General features: G+C 37.5%; 1 protein-coding gene across 2 annotated transcripts in view; it reads left to right on the top strand.

The window, feature by feature from the left end:
• Positions 1 to 22,326, top strand: part of TCERG1L (transcription elongation regulator 1 like) — a 171,527-nt gene that overhangs the window by 93,730 nt on the left and 55,471 nt on the right. For both annotated transcript variants that reach the window (XM_075216030.1, XM_075216029.1), the window contains exon 6: positions 17,312 to 17,434. In XM_075216030.1, the coding sequence (XP_075072131.1) occupies positions 17,312 to 17,434 (123 nt within the window). The remainder of the gene's footprint in view (positions 1 to 17,311; positions 17,435 to 22,326) is intronic.

Genomic DNA, 22,326 nt, shown 5'->3' with positions numbered 1-22,326 from the left:
TGACTAAGTAAAGTAAGCTGCTGTCACTATTTGATAGAAAAGTTTGTATGGATTTAATTATTACATCGCTGGAAAATGAACTAAGAAGTATGTGGAGGAGGATTTTTTTACACACCCAAAAGGTTTAAACCAGATAGCTGTCTCCTTTATTACTGATATAAATAGAGCGTGTTTTAAATACAAACTAATTTCTTTTTAACAGTCATACCTTTCATAACTCTAAAACTGACAAAGTAATCCAGAAGTGAAATCCTTATTCCTAATTCCCACCGCATTATTTAGGATCATCTCAGAATAATCAGATTTTCTCACAGACTGATTTAGGTAATTTGGGAATTAAAAACATAAACGTCACATAAACGTTCCACATAGATTAAATGCAAGTTCATAAATTTGACAAGTTATTCTGCCCTACGTAGAGCACTGCTTTTAAGGATGTTTATAAATTATACAAACTGGAACGTTTATCCACCATAGCATAGTAAATGTGTAATACAGGTCAGTACGCTTCGTAAAAATGTTGGGGAGGGAAAGGGAAATTGATAACTAAATGAACCAATCATTTATTAGCAACGTGAAAACCAAGCTGGTTTTATATTACTGTATAAAACTTACACTTTATAAATATTAATAGTTCCAATAAACCTGGAAACATATTTACATATACTGTACTGTGGATGGGGGGTATACTGTGCTGTTTGTTCATGACACACTATATTTTACTGTGAAAATCAATCCCTTATCTGTAGTCACCAAATTGGCACAATAAACTATTGTCTATGTTAGCAGCAATGTATTCTTTGCTAACAGTGTGTATAGCATTAGCTTATAGCGACATCATGTCAGTTCCTAGTTAGCAAAAGTAGAGGTTGTAGGAAATATGTAAGTTGTTGTCATGAGAGGACTCACCTGGGCCGTACTTGCCAACTCTCCCTGAATGTCAGGGAGACTCCCTGAAATAGGGGTGATCTCCCTCACTCCCTGAAGAGTCTGGCATTCTTCCTGATGCTGAGCCAGTACAAGACGTGGTTGGCTTCGCCATCTGTGACATGATGACACAGTTCAGAAATTGTGTCCTATGTCCATGTATTGATGCCTATGGAGGTGGCCATTTTCATGGAGACCAAGATTTAATCAAAGACTGACAGGTAAGACAACATGACTTCAGTAATGGAGACAGAAATGTAAAAGACACTTCAGTCTCTAGAGATTCATTAGCTGATTTTCTTTAACGCATAGTTGCCTACTCTCTTGGAATGTCCGGGAGACTCCCGCCTTTCTGGGAGACCTCCTGGGCTCCCGGGAGAGCAGGGCAACCTCCCAGTTCTCGCCCCCCGCAATAGATAAGTGGCAGGGGTTAATGACGCAGCTATCACATCATCTTAGCCCCGCCCCCACACGCCCACCTCCCCCGAGATCTCCCTGAAGCCAACGAGGAAAAGTTGGCAAGTATGACCTGGGCATGCGTGACACATGGTTGTGTAAGGGATAATCAATACAAAACCCTCTGGTCTAAAGCCAACTAAAAAAACACAAATCTCTGACTCCCTATTAAATGTAAAATAGTGCCAGAACTCAGTTTTAAGTCAAGAGCTGACACTCTTAGGAAGTCTTCATTTACTTCCTGACTTGCAATGCAAACACAGCCTAGTTTAATCAGAGCATTAGTAACGCACCTACATATACACCTGGTGACCTGACCCTTTCTATTAGAACATCTTGTTATTAGTCCTAAAGAATAATGAGTAGGTCAATTAGGATGTTTTTCAACAACAGAACATTGTGTAATTAGGTTGTTAGCGGTATCAGTGAATGTTCTGTCTTGTTTATTTCCTTTTCTTTACATGAACTACATTCAGTTGGCAAATGTCTTAAATCTAATTGTTTTTCAATATAAATTAAGAAAAAAAAACATTATTCAGTAATATTCAGCTTAACTGTTTCCATCATTTGCCGACTGATTTGACATGGCAAAGATCAAATCAGTCGGCAAAGACTTAATAAAAATGTCCATTCCAGAGGCGAACGCAGGATTTAGAAGGGGGGGTTTCCGCCCCCCAGGGGAAAAAAAAATAGAGCGAGAGAGAGAGAGCCGCTTCTTTGACAGCGCCGTGGCTGCTGTGGAGTACCGTTGGTTCCCGGAGGGGAGGGGTTTCTGGGGAACCAGAAACCCCCCCTGCGTGCGCCACTGCATTCTACTGCAGTTAAGTATGTGTGAGGGTTTTTCCATAGTTTGGAAAAACAAGATCAGAGCTCAGTCAGAACTTAGGATACTTTTTAGTGGTTGAACTAAGGGCTTGGATTAGAGTCTGAAATAGTTTTATGTTTAGGAATAATGCCAAGGTTACATTTATATTTAAATGGCTTAATAGTTCCCTTGTCACCACCATCCTTAAGGTTTCTCAAATGCACAGTCGTCGTCGTCATCATCATCATCAATTTATATAGCGCCACTAATTCCGCAGCGCTGTACAGAGAACTCACTCACATCAGTCCCTGCCCCATTGGAGCTTACAGTCTAAATTCCCTAACACACACACACACACACACATACACACACAGACACACACACAGACTAGGGTCAATTTGTTAGCAGCCAATTAACCTACCAGTATGTTTTTGGAGTGTGGGAGGAAACCGGAGCACCTGGAGGAAACCCATACAAACACAGGGAGAACATACAAACTCCACACAGATAAGGCCGTGGTCGGGAATTGAACTCATGACCCCTGTGCTGTGAGGCAGAAATGCTAACCATTAAGCCACTCTACATTTTAATTTTCGTAGCCAAATGGCACCACCCTAACCCCAGTGTCCCTGTAATATCTCCCATTAAAGCTGAGTTTTCCTTGAAATCCATATTTAAGGGAGGTAAAATGTGGACTGAAAATTTAAGATAATTTTAGGCATTAAAATCACTTTTTCCATATTCATTTTACCAGTCAGACATAGGCAGCTTAGCTTGACTTTCTCTGAGATTAGACTAGGACAAGAAGGGAATTGTGAAAGCCTAGGAATGTTAACACCTAAGTAAGTGAAGGAACAAGCCAAGTTTGGGAGAATGAGTTAAGAATAACCAAGCTGAGCCTTGGGGACTTACCTTTCATCATATTTTTCCTAAGGAGCATGTAAAACCTATAATTTTTTATTAAATGCCTGGTCACTGCCAAAACACAACAGAGTGTCCCAAATACAGAGGCACTTCATCTGTCAACGTCCATGACAACTGCAAGAGTGACAGACCCTGTTCTCACAAAGGATGCCAACCCAAGTGCTTTACTTGAACAGGTCACATAATCCCTCTTAGCTATTTGGCTAAGACATCATCCTCACCATCATCATTATAGAAGTCTATGGATACTTTTACTCTGGACACCAATCCTTAGAGTCCAGAGCCATTCATAATAGGGTGGTCGAGTTAGGAAATGTTAAACATATCACCTCTCCTTTATTACAGTTGCTTCAGGCAGGCAGGGCTCCCCCCAAATAGATTAAAATCTGGCCTATGTACAAAAGGAACAAGAACTGGAGAGTGGCTGGCCAGCAGTACCAGAACTAGGCAGATGCTGCTTCCTTAATCAGATGATGCTTTAAAGGGGCACCCTTCTATGTAACCACTACCTCAATGTAGAATGGAAAGAGGTAGCAGTAGTAGTGAAATGGGGTAATTAAAGTGTAACATTGTAATTTGGCTGCTAGTACTGCATTTCCAAAGCACTCAAACAACTTCCACATCTATAGATAACAAACTGGAAACATAATGGGCTAGTAGTGATGAGAAAAAGAAAATTCTTATTACTAGAGATGTTCGCTGACCCCCGTGTTTTGGTTTTGGTTTTGGTTTTGGATCTGGATTAACTTCGTGTTTTGGTTTTGGTTTTCGCAAAACCGCCCTCACGTGTTTTGGTTTTGGTTTTGGATTATTGTTTTTTTCTAATATCCCTATTTTTTTTGGGCTAAAATGCTAAAATACCATAAGTTGGCTCTTTTTTTGTTCCTACATTATTATTAACCTCAATAACATTAATTTCCAGTAATTTCCAGTCAATGTTTGTCATGTGACAAGAACACTGCTGCCCCTCCTGTTTCTGTAAGAGCAATGACACTGAGCAATGTCACTGGAGAGTGACAAGAACACTGCTACCCCTGTTTCTGTGTGAGCAATGGCACTGAGCAATGTCACTGGAGACTGGAGAGTGATAAGAACACTGCTACCTCTGTTTCTGTGTGAGCAATGACACTGAGCAATGTCACTGGAGAGTGACAAGAACACTGCTACCCCTGTTTCTGTGTGAGCAATGGCACTGAGCAATGTCACTGGAGACTGGAGAGTGATAAGAACACTGCTACCCCTGTTTCTGTGAGCAATGGTGCTGAATCTCCTGGGGAGGGAGGTACTTATGGAATCCAAAACCCGCAAGATACGACAACGCAACAATGATGTTTTGCCTCGATTCAGATCCGAGGACGCGCAAAAGTACCGAGCCGGCCTGTGAGACTACTCGGATCCCCTAAGTTCTGGTGAGTTCGGTTTTCAGAAAACCGAGCCCGAGCATCTCTACTTATTACTGTCTCAAGGGAACAACAGTTTAAGATGGTACAATGATCCTTTATAATCAATGTGTTATATTAAACAATTCATTGAAAAACATTGCTGTCTTGTTTTATTCAAAACTTACATTTTTAAAATAAGTTTGCTCCAAGTTCTAAAAATTATTTCATTCTACCAGAACTGATTTATCAGCCTGGAAACACTAATCTTTGCAGAAACATGGCATTTCCCCACATCTCTATGGGCTGCAGAGCAGATAAAATTATTAAATCGGTCACTATGTTTCTTATTTGTTTTCATTGTCATTAGAAATATTGTATTGATGTTTTCAACATTTTCTGTGTAAGACGTAGAGTCGCCTTCTTCTATAAAAACATTGTAGAGAGTTGTGAAGTGTTTTCCCCTTGAGTACAGTAGGTAGCGGCAACTGATTTTTCCGCAGCTGATGATTTGGCTGACGGCCAGTTTTCATGGCAGCTGTTTGTGCATGTTATGTTGGTTTGTGTGATACTTGTTACTGTGTACGTTTCCCACCTTTTCGCCACCTGTTGTTGCTATTCCTGTGCAAGGGTTTTACGGGAACACACATTTATTTAGAAGAGAAAAAAAGAAAATAAGATAAAATTGATGCAAATGCATCGGCTGATCTTTTTCCCCCTACAATTTTCAATTTTATGTTTGTTCACGAATGAGAGTCGGGTGGGAACGTGTTCTGTTTGCAAAGTTAGATTCTGACAAACATTGCTTGCTTTCTCAGTGTGATAGCAGCACTTAATATGGGAACATGCTTATTTTGAGATGGAATAGCAGTCGTAAGCTCACACAGTAAGAGTGAAATGATAGCAGCTGCTGTAATGACATAAACAGAAACAAAAGGTAGAGATATGATTCAAACAAGAGATATAATTTGTACAAACTCGATTTTAATAAGTAAACATTTGTTTTGTACTATTTGTAAAAAAAAAGTCATAACAAAGTAAACATTTGGATTCACAGATATCCTACATTGGATTTCTCACACATTCCTACATATAGTTGAATATTTTGCTAATCTATAGTGTAGTATAGTATAGTACAGGTGTCGATAAGAATAAATAAACAACATAAGTTGAACTCATTTAGGAAACAGATGGCTCCACTAAGTTCTAGGGGGTAAATGTGTCAAGCTGCGAGTTTCCAGCAGTTTTGAAAAATGGAGATGTTGCCTATAGCAACCAATCAGATTCTAATTATCATTTATTTAGTACATTCTACAAAATGATAACTAGAATATGATTGGTTGCTATAGGCAACATCTCCACTTTTCAAACCCACCGGAAACTCTCGGCTTGATACAGTAACCCCTAGGTGTTTAAAGAAATAGTAATTGTGGATCGCCAATAATTTTGGATATACATGTGTTTTAATTCTGTATTCAATTTAAGAACTTAAAAATAGCACACAAAATCACTGATTCAATGCCTCAAAGAGTATTATAAATATGTATTTTAAGCAAAGGTTTATGCATTATATAATCAAACATTTATATAAAATGCATGAAGTCTTTAAATACTGTAAAGCATTAAAACATTTTTAGTTAATTTGTTTTCAAAAGTAAATCAATAAGAATGTATATGTTAGCAAAAATATTTTAAGCTTCCGATGTTTTATCAAATCCTTGGTCAACTCCATCAGTGCAGAGTTTTGTGTTGCCTTATAAATACATAATGATGGATATGATGATGAGGTAGGGTTAGTGGCACTGGTATGAAAGAATGAGGAAGTAATGTAAAGAGAAACACCTATTGCCTTAAAACACACATACATAGACAAATTGACTCATGCAAGCTGACATTGATGACATAAAATCATTATTGTTGTATATATCTTCATTATCCTTTTCTATAACTCACTCCTCTTGCTCTTTTGGTCATAGAATGAAGAACATTGGGTTTAGTAGAACCAAGTTAGACAAATAGAGACCTTGGTTTGGTACACTAGCTCTATAAGCTGCTTTTAATGTCTTCAACACAGCAGAACACTGGTGCTTATAGTAGGTGATGTGTTGTCCTCTCCTCTTTCTGCAAATCATGTTTACTGGACTTGGTCTAAAAAAAACACAGGCTTATTATTATTAATATTGTAGATTTGTAAGGTGCCACAGTGCTCAGCAGTGCCATACATTAGGGAAAACAGGACATACTTAAAACAGGGACTTACAAGGTAGAAAATATAAATGCAGACTTGAAAACAAAGGGTTTGCATGACCCTGCTCATTAGAGAGCTTACATTCTAAGTGGAGGAGGGCACAGCTGAAACAAGAGGAGCTAGTGTGCCTTAGAGTGGAGATTGGGGAAGTTGTGTGGGTGTATTAGTGGGAATAGAATCATCAGGGATAAGGTAATCTTTACAAAAGATATGTGCTTTTAGAGACAGTCTAACGATTTGAAGGCTGGGAGAAAGTCTGATTGAGCGTGGTAGGGAATTCCAGAAACACGGGAGAAGTCTTATAGGCTGCAGTGAGAGGTGGTTACCAGAGACGAGACAAGGCATAGGTCAGAGGTAAATCTAAGAGCAGCGGAGGGATAGTATTTTGATAAATAGTGTTATCAAGGATAAGGTCACTGCTAAAGAAGAGATGGTTTTTTAGAGAACCTCTAAAGATTTGAAGGTTGTGGGATAGTTTGATTTGGCGTGGTAGGGAATTCTATAAGTAGGGAGCAGCACAGGAGAAGTCTTGTAGGCCAAGTGAGAGATAGTTTCCAGAGATGACACGAGGCGCAGGTAAGGGGTAAATTTAAGAGGGTGGGAAGGAGAGTATTTTGATATGAGATTTAAGATGTATGCAGTGGTAGTGTTGATGAGGGCTTTGTAGGTAAGGGTGAGTCATTTAAATTTGACACAGGGAGCCAGGGTAGGGATTTGCCTATCAGGACCCAGTGTACATTAGGATCAATACCTGCGCTCCCTGGGGAGTATTTGAATAAGAAGTGTATAATAAGAAAAGTACCTTAGGAGGTATATAAAAAAAACTTAAGGTAACTTAATAGGTAAGAGATAATAAAAATCTTAATGTTATATATATAACTAAAATATATATATATATATATATATATATATATATATATATATATATATATATATATATTAGGCAGGGTGTTCAAAGGGGCACCAAGACTCTAGAAGCAGAAATAAACAAAATAATATTTATCTACAAAAGCCAAGTTCACAATAACTAATTTATAGCCCACAAAGCTGTCATTGGTTTTCATTGGCAGATAATGAAAAATGTAGAGGAATGTATTTCTGTGCCTAATGACTTCTATATACAGCACTGAACATTTATAGAGAAATAAAGTGAAAATACATCTTACTTTAGAGTGTGTGCAGATACTGTTGTATTTAATTTTGCTATAAAATACCTATCAGTTCTGAGTATATTTCTCTGCCTTTGTAATACTGCAGGGACATAAATACTGTAGTGTTTCATTTGAAACGGATGGATAAAAAAAACACTGCAGTTTCATTTCCTGCACCGCACGTCCTTATCATCTCATACATCTGCAACGTAATCAGACGTCTTGGCTCTTTGATCCTGGAGCAAACCATATCCTGCTAAATATTATTATCAATATACCATAGCAAGTTCTGGCTTATGATACAAGTAACAGCAAAATAAACAGTACACTGTAATTAATTGATTCTATTAATTTATCTTACATTAGCCATGCTTTTTTTTTTTTTTATCAATTACTTCACATGTGGTCCTTAATTGACCAAAATAAGATACAATTGAATTGGATGTGACAGAATGGAAACTCTTTTTGTCTAATGACTGCATTTACTTGTGTATGTATTTGCCTTTAGATTTTTTTCAATAAATCTCTATAATGTCTAGTTACCCGGACGTAAATGTTTTGATGTACTCAAAAGGGTAAATTTTGACACAGAATTGCAGGTAGTTGGACCAATGCTAATACTATGACCTAATCAGCAACATAATGACATCTAGTAACGTAACATAAACACCAGGGACCTGATTCATAAGTGATCTTATCTTGTACAAAAGTTAAGATGCTTAATTTAAGAAGAAACGGGGCAGATAAGAGTGAAGTTAAGATGGATTTTCATCTTAACTTAAGAAATTCTTCACTTGCGCAGTGGATTTTGCTTCTTAACTCCCTTTTCTGGGCATACACAGAGTGGATTTGCTTAAGATAAGCAAAAAAAGGCAGATAAGATCACTAATGAATCAGGCCCCAGATTGTGTTTGTTAACCATGGAATGTAACTTTCGTTCCTTGGCTGCTAAGCATATTGTAGTATGCAGTATGATATACAAACACAACGGCTCCTCCCATTTTGTGACATCATCTGTCTACCCAGGGGGCAAGACCTGCTCTGGATGGCCTTGATTTGGACTTGCATTTTGATTCAACATCAAGATACATTTAATAGAGGAATTACATTATAAACCAATGGAAGTGAAAATATCAAAGTTATTGACATTTAAAATAAAGGTTACCCCAATGTAATGAGTTATATATAACCTAAGTGAGGTTATATACACAGAACAAAACTAACTTCGAATCCATCCGAACAAATGTACCTTTCAGACAGTTTCCAAACAATGAAAAACCTTGCACAGCTCGGAAACCTTTCTAAGCTGTGTGAGGTTTCTCTTTTCTCTGGCACGGTCTGAACAGTACATTTGTTCTAATAAGCGCATAGTTGCATGCAAGCACATAGTTCAATACAAATAAATAGGAAACCCGAGCTGTCTTTTTATTTTTTTCTTTGTAGTATCTTTCTGTAAAAGCTTGTGATTTCTTTTGTTGTACTCTTACTGATTTTTAAAACGTTTTATATAGTTCTTTATTTAAAATATTACTGTAGACTACTTTGTTTGTAGTTTATTAGTATTCCGACAGTAGTCGTATTGCACTCATTTATTCTAGTTAATGCTACGTGTTATCATTTGAGAGTAGGTTTCCCCAAGTAGTTCAAGTAAATTATAGTTGGTAAGTGTTCCATTATTAGTAATGACACCCAATGCACATCCTATGTTGTGTATGCAGTTCTAGAACAACTGGAAGAGTTGAATAGGAAACTGTAAGATGTTAGTGAGCTGCTCATTTGGAAGTCTGGATTCTGGACCTAAAACGGAGGTTCAAGACGTTTTTACGATTACCACCATTCCGACACGCAGAATTCCTGCAAAAAAAACCCGAAAGAGTGAAAACACAAAAGAAAATGAAACAGACTTACCTTCATTCCGACGCTGGAGATGACCAATGGAAACAGCAAGGTGGTGAACTAGAGGCAGCACGGTGGCGTAGTGGTTAGCACTTCTGCCTTACAGCACTGGGGTCATGAGTTCAATTTCCAACCATGGCCTTATCTGTGAGGAGTTTGTATGTTCTCCCCGTGTTTGTGTGGGTTTCCACCGGGTTCTCCGGTTTCCTCCCACGCCCCCAAAAAAACATACTGGTAGGTTAATTGGCTGCTATCAAATTTACCCTAGTCTGTGTATCTGTCTGTGTGTGTGTGTAGGGAATTTAGATTGTAAGCCCCAATGGGGCAGGGACCGATGTGATTGAGTTCTCTGTATAGCGCTGCGGAATTAGTGGCGCTATATAAATAAATGGTGATCATGATGAACTAAATTGATTTGCCGGTTCTATATTATATAGAGCCATTTTTCCTGAGACACCTTATATTTTAGTAGACTGTGTTTTTTGTGACCATCATTGATTCTGACAATGCCACGTTGTGCTTTCTTTACTTTTTTGCGGTTTTGAGTTTGGATTTTACAGATGACATACGTAGAATTAATAGTAGTAGAGAATTTGGATTATTTTATGACATATCAGGCGTTCAGTTCCCATAGATTGTAAGCTTGCGTACAGGGCCCTCTAACCTCTCTGTTTGTTTGTATGTGTTTTATTCACATGTTTGCTCCTAATTGTAAAGCACTACGGAATTTGCTGGCGCTATGCAAATAGATGTTGATGATGATGAGATAGCTTAAAATCTTAGTGTTAATTGTTAAAAAAAATATTGTGCCCTTCTGTCACTGCAATAATCTCTGCTCCATCTGTAAGTTTTTCTGCTCAAATAAATTGAAAAGAAAAACTGTTGGGTACATTTACTTTAAACAAGTGTCTTTGGGGTTAAAATGTTCTATTTCAATTATTTTTCTTCATATTTAACAACCGATTTTTTAATCCTTGACCAACTACCTGGAAAATGTTTAGAAATTCTTACATCATAGGCATAAAGAATGTTGTCACAACATTTCAGCTGCGTACCCAGAAACGTTAAAGTGTTATGGCTGATTACTCACTGGCACTTTGTCTACGGCAAAAAATGCAAGTACAATCCATACTTGAAAATACATAGAAACACCATAAATTTGTGCATGCGTTCAATATGCAGTGAACATAGAATATCCGCAGTTGATATGTGACGGATGCATTTGTATATGTCTATGAATGTGTTTGGGTAAATGCAGCATAGAGATTTTCCCATTTATTTCAGTGGGGATTCTAGCATCTTGGAACTGTATTGCAATGGATGGAAGAGCTTTTATTAATCCATTGGGAATAAAAAATCATCAAGTTCGATTTACGACCATGGCCTTATCTGTTTGGAGTTTGCTTGTTCTCCCCATGTTTGCGTGGGTTACCTCCGGCTCCTCCGATTTCCTCCCACACTCCAAAAACATACTGGTAAGTTAATTGGCTGCTATTAAACTGCCCTTAGTCTCTCTCAGTCTGTGTGTGTGGGTTAGGGGATTTAGATTGTACACTCCAGTGGGGCAGGGACTGATGTGAGTGAGTTCTCTGTACAGCGCTGCGGAATTAGTGGTGCTATATAAATAAATAGATGATGATGATAATGATCAAGATGACACATACTGCTTCACTCGAACCCGGCACACAGTGAGTGTATACTCCCATGCCTTAGCTGCTCAGCCACTCTAGCTGCAATTTGATTAGCTGGGATTCCTTGCTTTGTCAGAATAGAGATTAATTGAGGTGAAACAATTAGCAGTGCAATGGATTTGAATCATGTTTATATAGCCAGCTATTCATTTCAAGGGATTTTCTACATGTGGTAACCATTGAAATGAATTGGATATAATAATAAATGAGAGCTATAGAAATCAATGGAAAAAATACAGCACAATGTAGGTAAAACAGCATAACCCTAGTGGGTATATAGTGGGTACAATGCATTCCCATATACAAAATGTACTTCTTCATTGACATGCTTTGAACGCATGGAAAGCAGCGTCCACAAACTGGCTGCAGCACGGCCGCATGCTGCAAACACAAGTGGGTATGAATGCATTCAATTGAATGTGATCCATTTTAACATACAATCACATGCTTTGCACTTGTGTTAACAATGCAAGTCAGACACAGGAAAACAGGCCTATGACAGAAAAAGTGTTATCCTGGCCAGGGCCGCCAAGAGGAATTTGGGGCCCTGGTACAACAACTTTTTGCCACACCCTCCCTCCATAGATGAGAATGCAAGGTGCATGGTGCCGACGTGTAGCAGCAGTGCCACGGAAGGGGACAAGGCCACAGTCTTAAAGATTTTTGAGATGCGAGCAAAAATGAGCAGATATTTTTACCGTGCTACCAGTCAAAATGTGCAGCCGTGATGTTCTTGAATCTCCCCATTATGTATTAAAAGGGTTTTGCTGTCACCTACCTGTTATTGCAGTTTTCACAGCCTGGTACTGGATTCTTGTATGGATCCTGGAATGTTGGGACCTGTTTGGAAACTGTATAGCTACATGAAATATTGAAAACCGAGCAATAAGTGAACGCAGTACATAACACAGATCATGCAGTATATAATACATACATTACAATCAAACATTACATTTATCACCCCACTCCCCAGCCAAATTACGCCACCCCCCCCAGACACATCATGCCAACCCCCCAGACACAACATTACCCCACCCAAACTCATTATTAACCCCCCGCATCTCATTAATCCCCCAAACACATCATTAACCCCCAAGGAACATCACTAACCCCCAAAGCACATCTTTAACATTGAATCCTAAAAAGCGCTTTTTAACTTTGCACTTTGGTTGGACCAATATGCAATATGTAGCACTTAACCCTTATGCATTAAACTCCCATTGTCCCATAGGTTGTAAGCTTGCGAGCAGGGCCCTCTTACCTCTTTGTCTCTTCTGTATATCCCAGTATTGTTTTATTATTGTATTTGTTCCCAATTATAAAGAGAGCAACAGAATATGCTGGCGCTATATAAATAAATGTTGTTGATTCTCTGATATCACTTCTCTTGAAGATTAGTTCTGTTTGCATAGCACTGAGAAAAGGTAGCATAACTCTTCTCATCGCCATGGAAAAAGAACTAATCTTCTTGTATTATACTGGAATTAATTATCTTGTTGATTCCTTGGGTGCTTAAACAATTGAGAAAATCATTTTAAAACAAACAACAGTTTAATTCCATTGTACTGTTATTACAATAGGTTTGTTTATGCCATCAACAACTGTTAATTTTTGCTAGTTCTCAATAACAGTAACGAAGAAAAATGGGATGGTTGAGTACATAAATTATAAATAAGACATGCGTGAATTTATAAGGAACATTTAAATTGGACTGTCACGAGCACATAGGAAAGGAGGAACCAATTTTCATAAGAACGCAACATGTAAATTCACTAGGATGTCACGAGCTCCGAGTTAATTGATTATTGATTGAAACCGATTATTGGCTCCGCCCAGAAAATGGCTGCCTCCACTGTGCCTTGCCGGCAAATCCACCTGAACACAATTCTCGCATGAACATGGATTTTTTTTGGGTGGGTGATAGAGCCACACTAATCTTATTAATTTTGCTAATTGTATTTTTGTTGTTGTTGCTGTTGCTGTCAGCTTGGTTAATTTAATTAAAATATGAAAGTATCCTGCTTGTCTATTTAAACACCTGGCTGAATCATCTTTGCCAAGTGTATAATCCGTATTACAGCAGCTGCATTCTCATACTTAACAATTATGGCTGATTGTGTGTATTTAAAATTCAAAAGCATGCAGCAAAGTACACAAATACAGTCATGATATTAAATTTATGCAAGGAAATCTCTTTCCCAATGCATTTTTATAGTGCCTACAAAGCTACTTTTTATGCTGCATACTAATCTCCCATTGTTCTGCAAAAGGTAACTTCCCCCAACATTCCACAAATGTTATCCCAGTTCACATAAGTTTCTGGTTAGTCACTTGATAAGATTTATTTCCTTGCCAATGGATGGGAAAACATATGGGCATGTATTTATTGTGTGTGCATAATAAGCTTTATTTGCATATTTTATTGATAGCGAATCTGGCACATAAAACGTAAGATGTTTATGTTTTCACTGACAGCAATACCATTGCAACAAGAATTTGATTTCAGTGGCTGACACTATTCCCAATTTAGTAGATCTAAACTATTTTTTTTTTTATTGTTATTTTTGATACTGAGGTGTTACAATGCTACTATGACACCTTTATAACATTAGTCTGGGTTATTAATAGTCATAATAACAGAGAGTGTCCACAGACGTTTTTCTGTAGTACAATACGTGTCTGAGAGACTGTAAGGATGGGTACACACTAAAGGGTTTTCAGCCGATTTTTGGGCCAATCACATGATAAACGAGCATTTTGCCTGACATTACATTAGTGTGTACTCTGCAACAATGAGCAATTATTGTTCCAAAGCACATCGTATCGTTTCATTTGAATTATAAACTGGACTTAAAATCTTATTCAATGATGGAACAATGTCTTTCCAATTCTGCAGTGTGTACGCACTCACGACCGGCAGTGTCCATAGATCTCTATGGAATGTGCACAGTCACAGGGCTAGATTTACTAAACTGCGGGTTTGAAAAAGTGGAGATGTTGCCTATAGCAACCAATCAGATTCTAGTTATCATTTATCTATTGCTTTCTACAAAATGACAGCTATAATCTGATTGGTTGCTATAGGCAACATCTCCACCTTTTCAAACCCGAAGTTTAGTAAATATACCCCACAGTCTTTTCAGTTGATGGTTATGACAGATGAAGAGCACAGATCTGAAGGTAAATCTTGTAAAACATGTATAGTGTGTACACAGGAATCGGCACGCTGATCGGAACTTTTTCTTTTTTTGCTGCCATTTGTAAAAAATCATTAAAGAGCATCAGGAGAAATTTTCTTTAGTGTGTGTGTATCCAGCCTAAACTTCTTTAAACAAGGCTATAGATATATGACATTTGTTGATGCTTGCTGGTTTCTTCATGTGCCATGCACTGTAATTTGCCTGATTCATCTCAAATGATTCACCCATCTCTAAAAAGCAATGAAATTCACTATAGGTCATTAAAAGACATTAAAGCATGAGCTAAGTAACTTAGTTAATGTAATTGAAGGGTTTATATTTAACTAAATATATCCAACATGCTATTTGTTCCATTACCTTGCAGAAGTTTGTCATCCTCATAAAGGAGGGTGAAGTGTTTTTTTTGTTAAATAACCATACAGTACAGCAGCATGAGTCTGAATTTTAGGTTTGCATTAAAACACATACTGTACCTTTGGTGGATACAATCATAGGAGCATGGCATTGTATTAAAGAGCAATTTTAAAGGAAGTAACTGACATGATACACTTTGCTATTTCAGCTTTTTACATTTACTTTATTCATTTTCTAAGAGCTGCAAGATGTGTGTTTTGTTGTTCATAATGAAGGGCCTAATTCATTAAGGATCTTAACTTGAGAAACTTCTTATTTCAGCCTCCTGGACAAAACCATGTTACAATGCAAAGGGTGCAAATTAGTATTCTGTTTTGCACATAAGTTAAATACTGACTGTTTTTTCATATAGCGCACAAATACTTGATAGCTTATTTGTACACTGAAATTTAATGTTGATATTTGTGTGCTACATGAAAAAACAGTCAGTATTTAACTTATGTGCAAAACAGAATACTAATTTGCACCCTTTGCATTGTAAAATGGTTTTGTCTAGGAGACTGAAATAAGAAGTTTCTCAAGTTAAGATCCTTAATGAATCAGGCCCGAAGACCAAATACTCAGTTACATTTTATTTTTTTAACATAGCTCCAGAGGAAAGCCAGAATAAGTCCAAATAATGCATTTTGCCTGGATTTTAATTTAAAGTTACAATTTTATTTTTTAATTTAGGTGTAGTTGTTCTTTAAAATGTTGGCAATTCCTAAATATGATTAATGGCTACCTTAAACCGTTTTAGTAGGAATTTACATGAAAACATTGATATAAATGTCACAGATGATAAATGTTCCTTAGTTGGAAAACTGTTTTAATTAATTATACCAGGTTTCTGCTTTGTATTAAAAATGAAATGGAATGGAACTGCAAACTTTTCTCTAACATTTAAAATGATTAATTTCGGAAATAATGATTTGATTTCAATGTAATATTTTTAATATAATAGATGACATTTTTTATGTCCCTCATAGTTTATCTGTCCATTTTTCAAATGGCAAGATTGTTGCTTTGTACCATTTTCATTTTATGTATTTCATTGTTAGTTCCTTTTTTATTTCTATTTTGCCTATTCCTATGTCCATGATTGGACTTCATTTATATATTTATTTATATTCACATTGAAATTAGCATAATCCTACTGTTTGCTAAAAGACTTTTCCTTTTATTATTTCAATAAGAGATTGGGGGGTAAATTTATCAAGTTACGGGTTTGAAAAAGTGGAAATGTTGCCTATAGCAACCAATCAGTTTCTAGCTGACATTTTGTAGAATGTACTAAATAAATGATAGCTAGAATCTGATTGGTTGCTACATCTTCACTTTTTAAAACCTGCAGCTTGATAAATTTACCCCCGGAGTCTTTACCTTTTCCTCTTTTTTCTAAAAAGGAAAAGTGGAGGTGTTGCATGTAACAACCAATCGGATTCTAGCTAGCATTTATTTAGTGCGTTCTAGAAAATGAGAGCTAGAATCTGATTAGTTATGGGCAACTTCTACACTTTTCATTTTTAGAGCGTTTCATTAATTTGGGCAGCACTGTGGCTCAGTGGTTAGCACTTCTGCCTCACAGCACTGGGGTCATGAGACCATGGATTATTTGATTCCCGACCATGGCCTCATCTGTGTGGAGTTTGTATGTTCTCCACGTGGGTTTCCCAGTGCTCCGATTTCTTCCCACACTCCAAAAACATACTGGTAGGCTGGTTGGCTGCTGACAAAATGAATGTGCCCCCCCAACTCAGAAACCCCTCGACCTTTAAAAGGTCACTTACAGCTAGATTCATCATCATCATCATCATCATAACCATTTATTAATATAGCACCACCGCAGTGCTGTACAGAGAATATTTGTCATTCACATCAGTCCCTGCCCCATGAGATCTTACAGTCTAGATTCCCTAACACACACAGACTATTGTTATAGTTTGTCGTTTTTGTAATTCAGCTTACAAAATGAATGCAACGTGCCCATGGTCGCTATAGTTACAGCATATCGGTGCACGTAGCACTGAACGTAGAATTTTAAGTTGGAAAACAATACTGTCTGTATTTTCCTTCACTACACACAGGATTCAAATGGCACAGTACTTCCCCATAAATATATAAAATGTTTTTTTGGTTTTTTTTTTTGCAACTTTGTACCCATCTGTTTCATTATATGTTTTATCTCAGGTAATGAGCGTCATAAAGACGACTGATTGTTGCTCACTCTTGTGTTACCAGGTTGCCCGTCGAGAATGAAGGCTCATATCACACCCATGCTACCGGCTCAAATTGTCAGATTAACCAAGTCACCAACTGTTACCTTCATGACTGGCCTGACGGATCCCACGTCAACATCAAACGGTGTGTTAAATTGCTTATTTAATGCTGTTGGGATTTTGGCATACACATATCTATTGATCTGATGATTAATAGAAAAAAAAAACCAGTTCCTAGAAAATGTTATGTAGAAAAGTGTACTGGTCTGTATATAATATCTGAGTAATAGTAAAATCTTATTGCAGCATAGTTGTAACACTGTATGTGTGTTATGGGTAGACAGTAACTAATCCTTTATTCAGCAGTGATTTTGGACACTTTAAGGCTCTAATGTGGTACTACGGAACATATTAAAGATGTTCACTATAATCGAAGCATAACATTTTGGAATGTATATTAAACAAACGTTGAAATGTTGACAGTTCTATTATACCGTTTTTATTGTCCTTTACATATAAGGTACCAGCCTATTCTTCACCGTTGACAGAATTAAAGGGGAACGTATGCTCTGTCTTTGTAATTGCACTAATGTGAATTGAATGAATGTAGACTTTGTAAAGAATCCTTCTTGATATTTCCTCTCTTATTTTGGCATTGGTATACAAGGTTTCAGGATTCTTCCTAACTGTTTGTTCATGTCCTGGAGGATTTCAATGCTCTTAACTGAAGGTTCTTCTTTGGCACTTCTACGTTAAGTAAATCCAGATATAAATGAATAATGTGCATCCAAATGACAACCTTTGATGGCAGTCTCTGTATGAATGGGTCTTTCTTGCATCAAAAGTCTCTATATCATAATAATCACTTGTCTGCACCACAGTAGTACGCCTCCCTGGGTAACAACAAGGATTGATTACAAAGTCTACATGTATTCAGTGCACATTAGTGCAATAACAAAGACGGAGCATAAGTTCCCCTTTAATTCTTACATTTCTTCGTCAACTGAACTGAATGTTGTTAAACACACACTGAGAAGTGCCCTTTAAGATAACAAAAGCAGAATTTTCAATGATAAATATTGAGTGTATTTATTAGAACTCAATGAAACCAAGGCGGGTTCCCTTAAATAAAATAAATTTGTACAAGTGAATCAAATCATTTGAGAAAGTGCAGCCAGGACAATTAAGACCACTGTGTATGGGAAAAGCAAAAGAAATGATAGTCCAGTACTCTGAAACAAACATTACATAAATCACTATCATCAGCATCATCACCATTTATTTATATAGCGCCACTGATTCCGCAGTGCTGTACAGAGAACTCATTCACATCAGTCCCTGCCCCATTGGAGCTTACAGTCTAAATTCCCTAACACACACACAGACAGACAGACAGACAGAGAGAGAGAGAGAGAGAGACTAGAGTCAATTTTGATAGCAGTCAATTAACCTACTAGTATGTGTCAGCATATACATATGTAGGTGAATTTTGTGTACTTTATAGCTTGATTGGAATAAGCTCATCTGCCAACGTCAAGGCATCTCCTTTAGGGCCCTAGCCAGTTTTGGTGGTAATCGGTATTCCAATGCTTGGGATACCGACATCGACAATAGCTACAAAAAAACATGAAGGGAGAAATCACAACATAATTATCTAATATATAAAAGCCTAGCGGTGTGTGTGTGTAAAAAACTATTTTCTCAGAAAGGGCTCATCCAATTGACCTGAAATTTGGTATACTGACATTATTTGACAAAAAAATTATAATAGTGAAGTCAGTTAACTTCCATCATCCCCCCTTCCCCCGTGGGAGGGGTAGTAAAGGCTAAATGTACGAGTTGAGGGCTCAAACTCTTGACTCCTTCCGGAATGCCAAGGCACAGATTAAGATTGAAAGTTGGAAGCATTATTATGCTATTGAAAAATCTGAATGTTAAGAGAGGACTGTGCAATGGCACTCGATTAGTAGTGACAGCACTGAAAACGAATGTGATACAAGCAGAAGTTTTGACTGGCTCTGCTGAAGGAGAGAAGGTGATGATACCTCGGATTGTCTTATGTCCATCCGAAACAGGACTGCCGTTTAAGCTAAGACAGCGGCAGTTCCCCTTTAAGGCGGCATTTGCTATGACCATTAACAAGTCACAGGGTCAAACACTTGACCGTGTGGGTATTTATTTACTAGAGCCTGTCTTTGGTCATGGACAATTGTATGTCGCATTTTCACGAGTACGGAGAAGCAGTGATGTGAAAGTGCAGGTTATGAATACTGCCCTTCAAGGAAGACTGATTGAGCACAGCGATAAGGTGTTTAGCAGAAACGTTGTGTATCGAGAGGTTTTAGAACAGTAAGACGATGGAGATTAAGGATGTGGCGATGAAGATGAAGGATGAGGTGATGGAGAAGAATGATGAGGTGGTGACATGTGGACAAAACCACGTTAAAAAAGGGCGCTTACGTCGGGAAGTAACGCTCTTCCCCTGAGGAGGCCTGGCCTAGCCCCAAAAGCATGACAAGAACCTTTTTAACACCTTAAGTAGCTTGATTTGACTAGAATGCATAAGTATCATGCACGGGTTAACTTGTAACATATACTTACCTTAACACCGACGGAGGACATTATTGAAAAAAGTGCTATGCAACTGCTGGAAAATCTGAAGATGCTAAATGTCGGAGCTTTATTATGATGTCACCGAAGACAGCGCCATGTACATTTAAGAGGTATGTCAATGTTAGGGTTAGGGTGCGTCAAAAGTCGCTGTCGTCGGTGACGTCAAAATAAACCGCCGGCATCCAGCATCTTTGGATCAACCTTGAATTTCAGTGCACAAATAAAGCTATCAGGTATTTGTGTGCTACATGAAAAAAACAGTCATTATTTAACTTATGTGCAAAATAATAAACTAATTTGCACCCCTTGCGTTGTAACAAGGTTTTGTCCTGGAGAGAACTTACTAATTTTTTTGCCTTACTTTCCTTAATGAATCAGGCCCACTGTTTGCAAATGAGAAATAGTACTGTATTTGAAATATGAAGAAATAAAGTATTGATTGCACACGCAAACTACATAACAAATATAACTGTTGTTATATTATATTTTCCTTCTATGAACAGGAAGTCTTTATTAAGTGTATTTGGTTTGTTCCGTTACACTGAGCTTGTAACCTTTTTCTTTTTTGGGAAAAATTTGTAGCATTTCTTCCTGTCCGCGTCTGTTAATTAAATTTATGTTGATGCAAATGAGCTTCCTGACTCATCTGGGTCACATGTAAAAGGCAATTATATGTTTTATGCGCATAGAAGTGGAAAAAAAAATCTGTAAAACGTTTCTTTTTTTTTCTATCATTTATGCAACTAATGACTCCGTCTTCAATGAATCGCCCTTTCCTGTGACTGATCTAAATAATATTTAATGATGATTATCAATAGAGAAATAATTGCAGCTTCTTGACATCTGGTCAATAGCTGTAAAGGAATTAGAAAATAGATTTCATCGTATACAGGCTCCCCTCTGAGGTACATAAGAGATGTGATGACCTTTAATTATCAGCAGACAAAACTATTTATGCTTGCTGATAATTTGCACTCTTGTGAAAGCGTTTAGTTAAAGAAATTAGTGGAGAATCCATCAGATGTCCGGTCAGTATTAAATTTGAGTGAAAGCACTAAGAAATTCCATGCACATCAAGATTCGTGGCCTTTTCGCTGAGGTGTAAATGTGGCTATACATTCTTCCAGTTTGTTGCTATGCTGCAGAATGCTTTTCTACGCTGTGCTTGTAAATTTGTACATCAAATAATTTATTGTCTATGAATATAACTGGGGGGATGGTAGTCAATTCTTTCTGCTGAGTGGGGTAGTTAGGGTCAGGGGGAATCTCTGGCCCTGCTACAGCAACTGGGGCCCCTTCCATAGCCGCTGAGGGGGGTGTGGCCACACCAGATTGGTGGATCTTCCCACTACGTAAAAAGGCCAGGGTCATCAGGTAGGCGTGGGCCTTGGTACTTTTACCTGCCCCCCTGTTAAAGTTGGATTTATATCAATAATACAATTTATTGTGTGCACCCAATTTGCTATATATATATATATATATATATATATATATATATATATATACATACACATACATATAAATTGCTGTCAATTTATATATTGCTTGTTTATGAATAGTCTATTTAATTTTATGACTGCTGCACATGTTGAGAAAGAAGATCTGTGACATGTCTGCTGATTCAATGTAAACTGTTCATGTGACATCATTTTGTTTAGACACACCCACCTTTGTTAAATGTTATAAATTGGCTTGCAACCAGAACTGTCTCTCTCTCCTAGAAATCAAGATAGACTAGTTTGTGTGCAATCTATATGCTGTGAACTTACTGTATAACTCTGCAACTTGAAACCTTACAAGTAAATACCTTTTTGCTAAAACATCTACAGTTGTCATGGACAATGTACTTTTGTTTTGAAAATTAATTTAACCCCCCCCCCCACTCTTAGTGCCCCTGTTTGGGGTAGGAGTAGGTTGGACTTGAACACTGTATTGTGGGAACTATGCACAACGACAAAACGGCATGTTCTTTTTACTACAATTCCGCTCATCACACTAGATTGTAAACTCTCCTATGAGCAGGTCCTTCTCTATCCTTTATTCATTTTTACATCTGCATTTAATTTGTTTACCTTGTCTCTGTGTTATGTATGCTCTGTTTTCCCCACTGTCTGATGCTCAAGAGCACTTAGAAATCTGAAACAATAATGATAACAACCTCTATCAGAGAGTAAACTATACCTTTAAAATAAATGAAAGACATCTGTATTGCAGTTCTCTAGTTTTTAGTAGCAGCTCAAAACTTGAACTGTCTAATATGGTGTGGGACCCTTCCCATCGTTCACCACTCCATTAAAGCTGGCCTTTAAACTAGATCTTACAATGAGCCCATTATAATAAAAGGACATTCATTTACTGACACACAATAACATTTTTTGGTCAAACAGAAATCAGTGTGACACAATAGAATATAAATATATTCAG

This window comes from Mixophyes fleayi, chromosome 6, assembly GCF_038048845.1.
Source record: "Mixophyes fleayi isolate aMixFle1 chromosome 6, aMixFle1.hap1, whole genome shotgun sequence".
Classification (NCBI taxonomy): domain Eukaryota; kingdom Metazoa; phylum Chordata; class Amphibia; order Anura; family Limnodynastidae; genus Mixophyes; species Mixophyes fleayi.
This window is presented reverse-complemented; position numbering and strand designations above follow the sequence as displayed.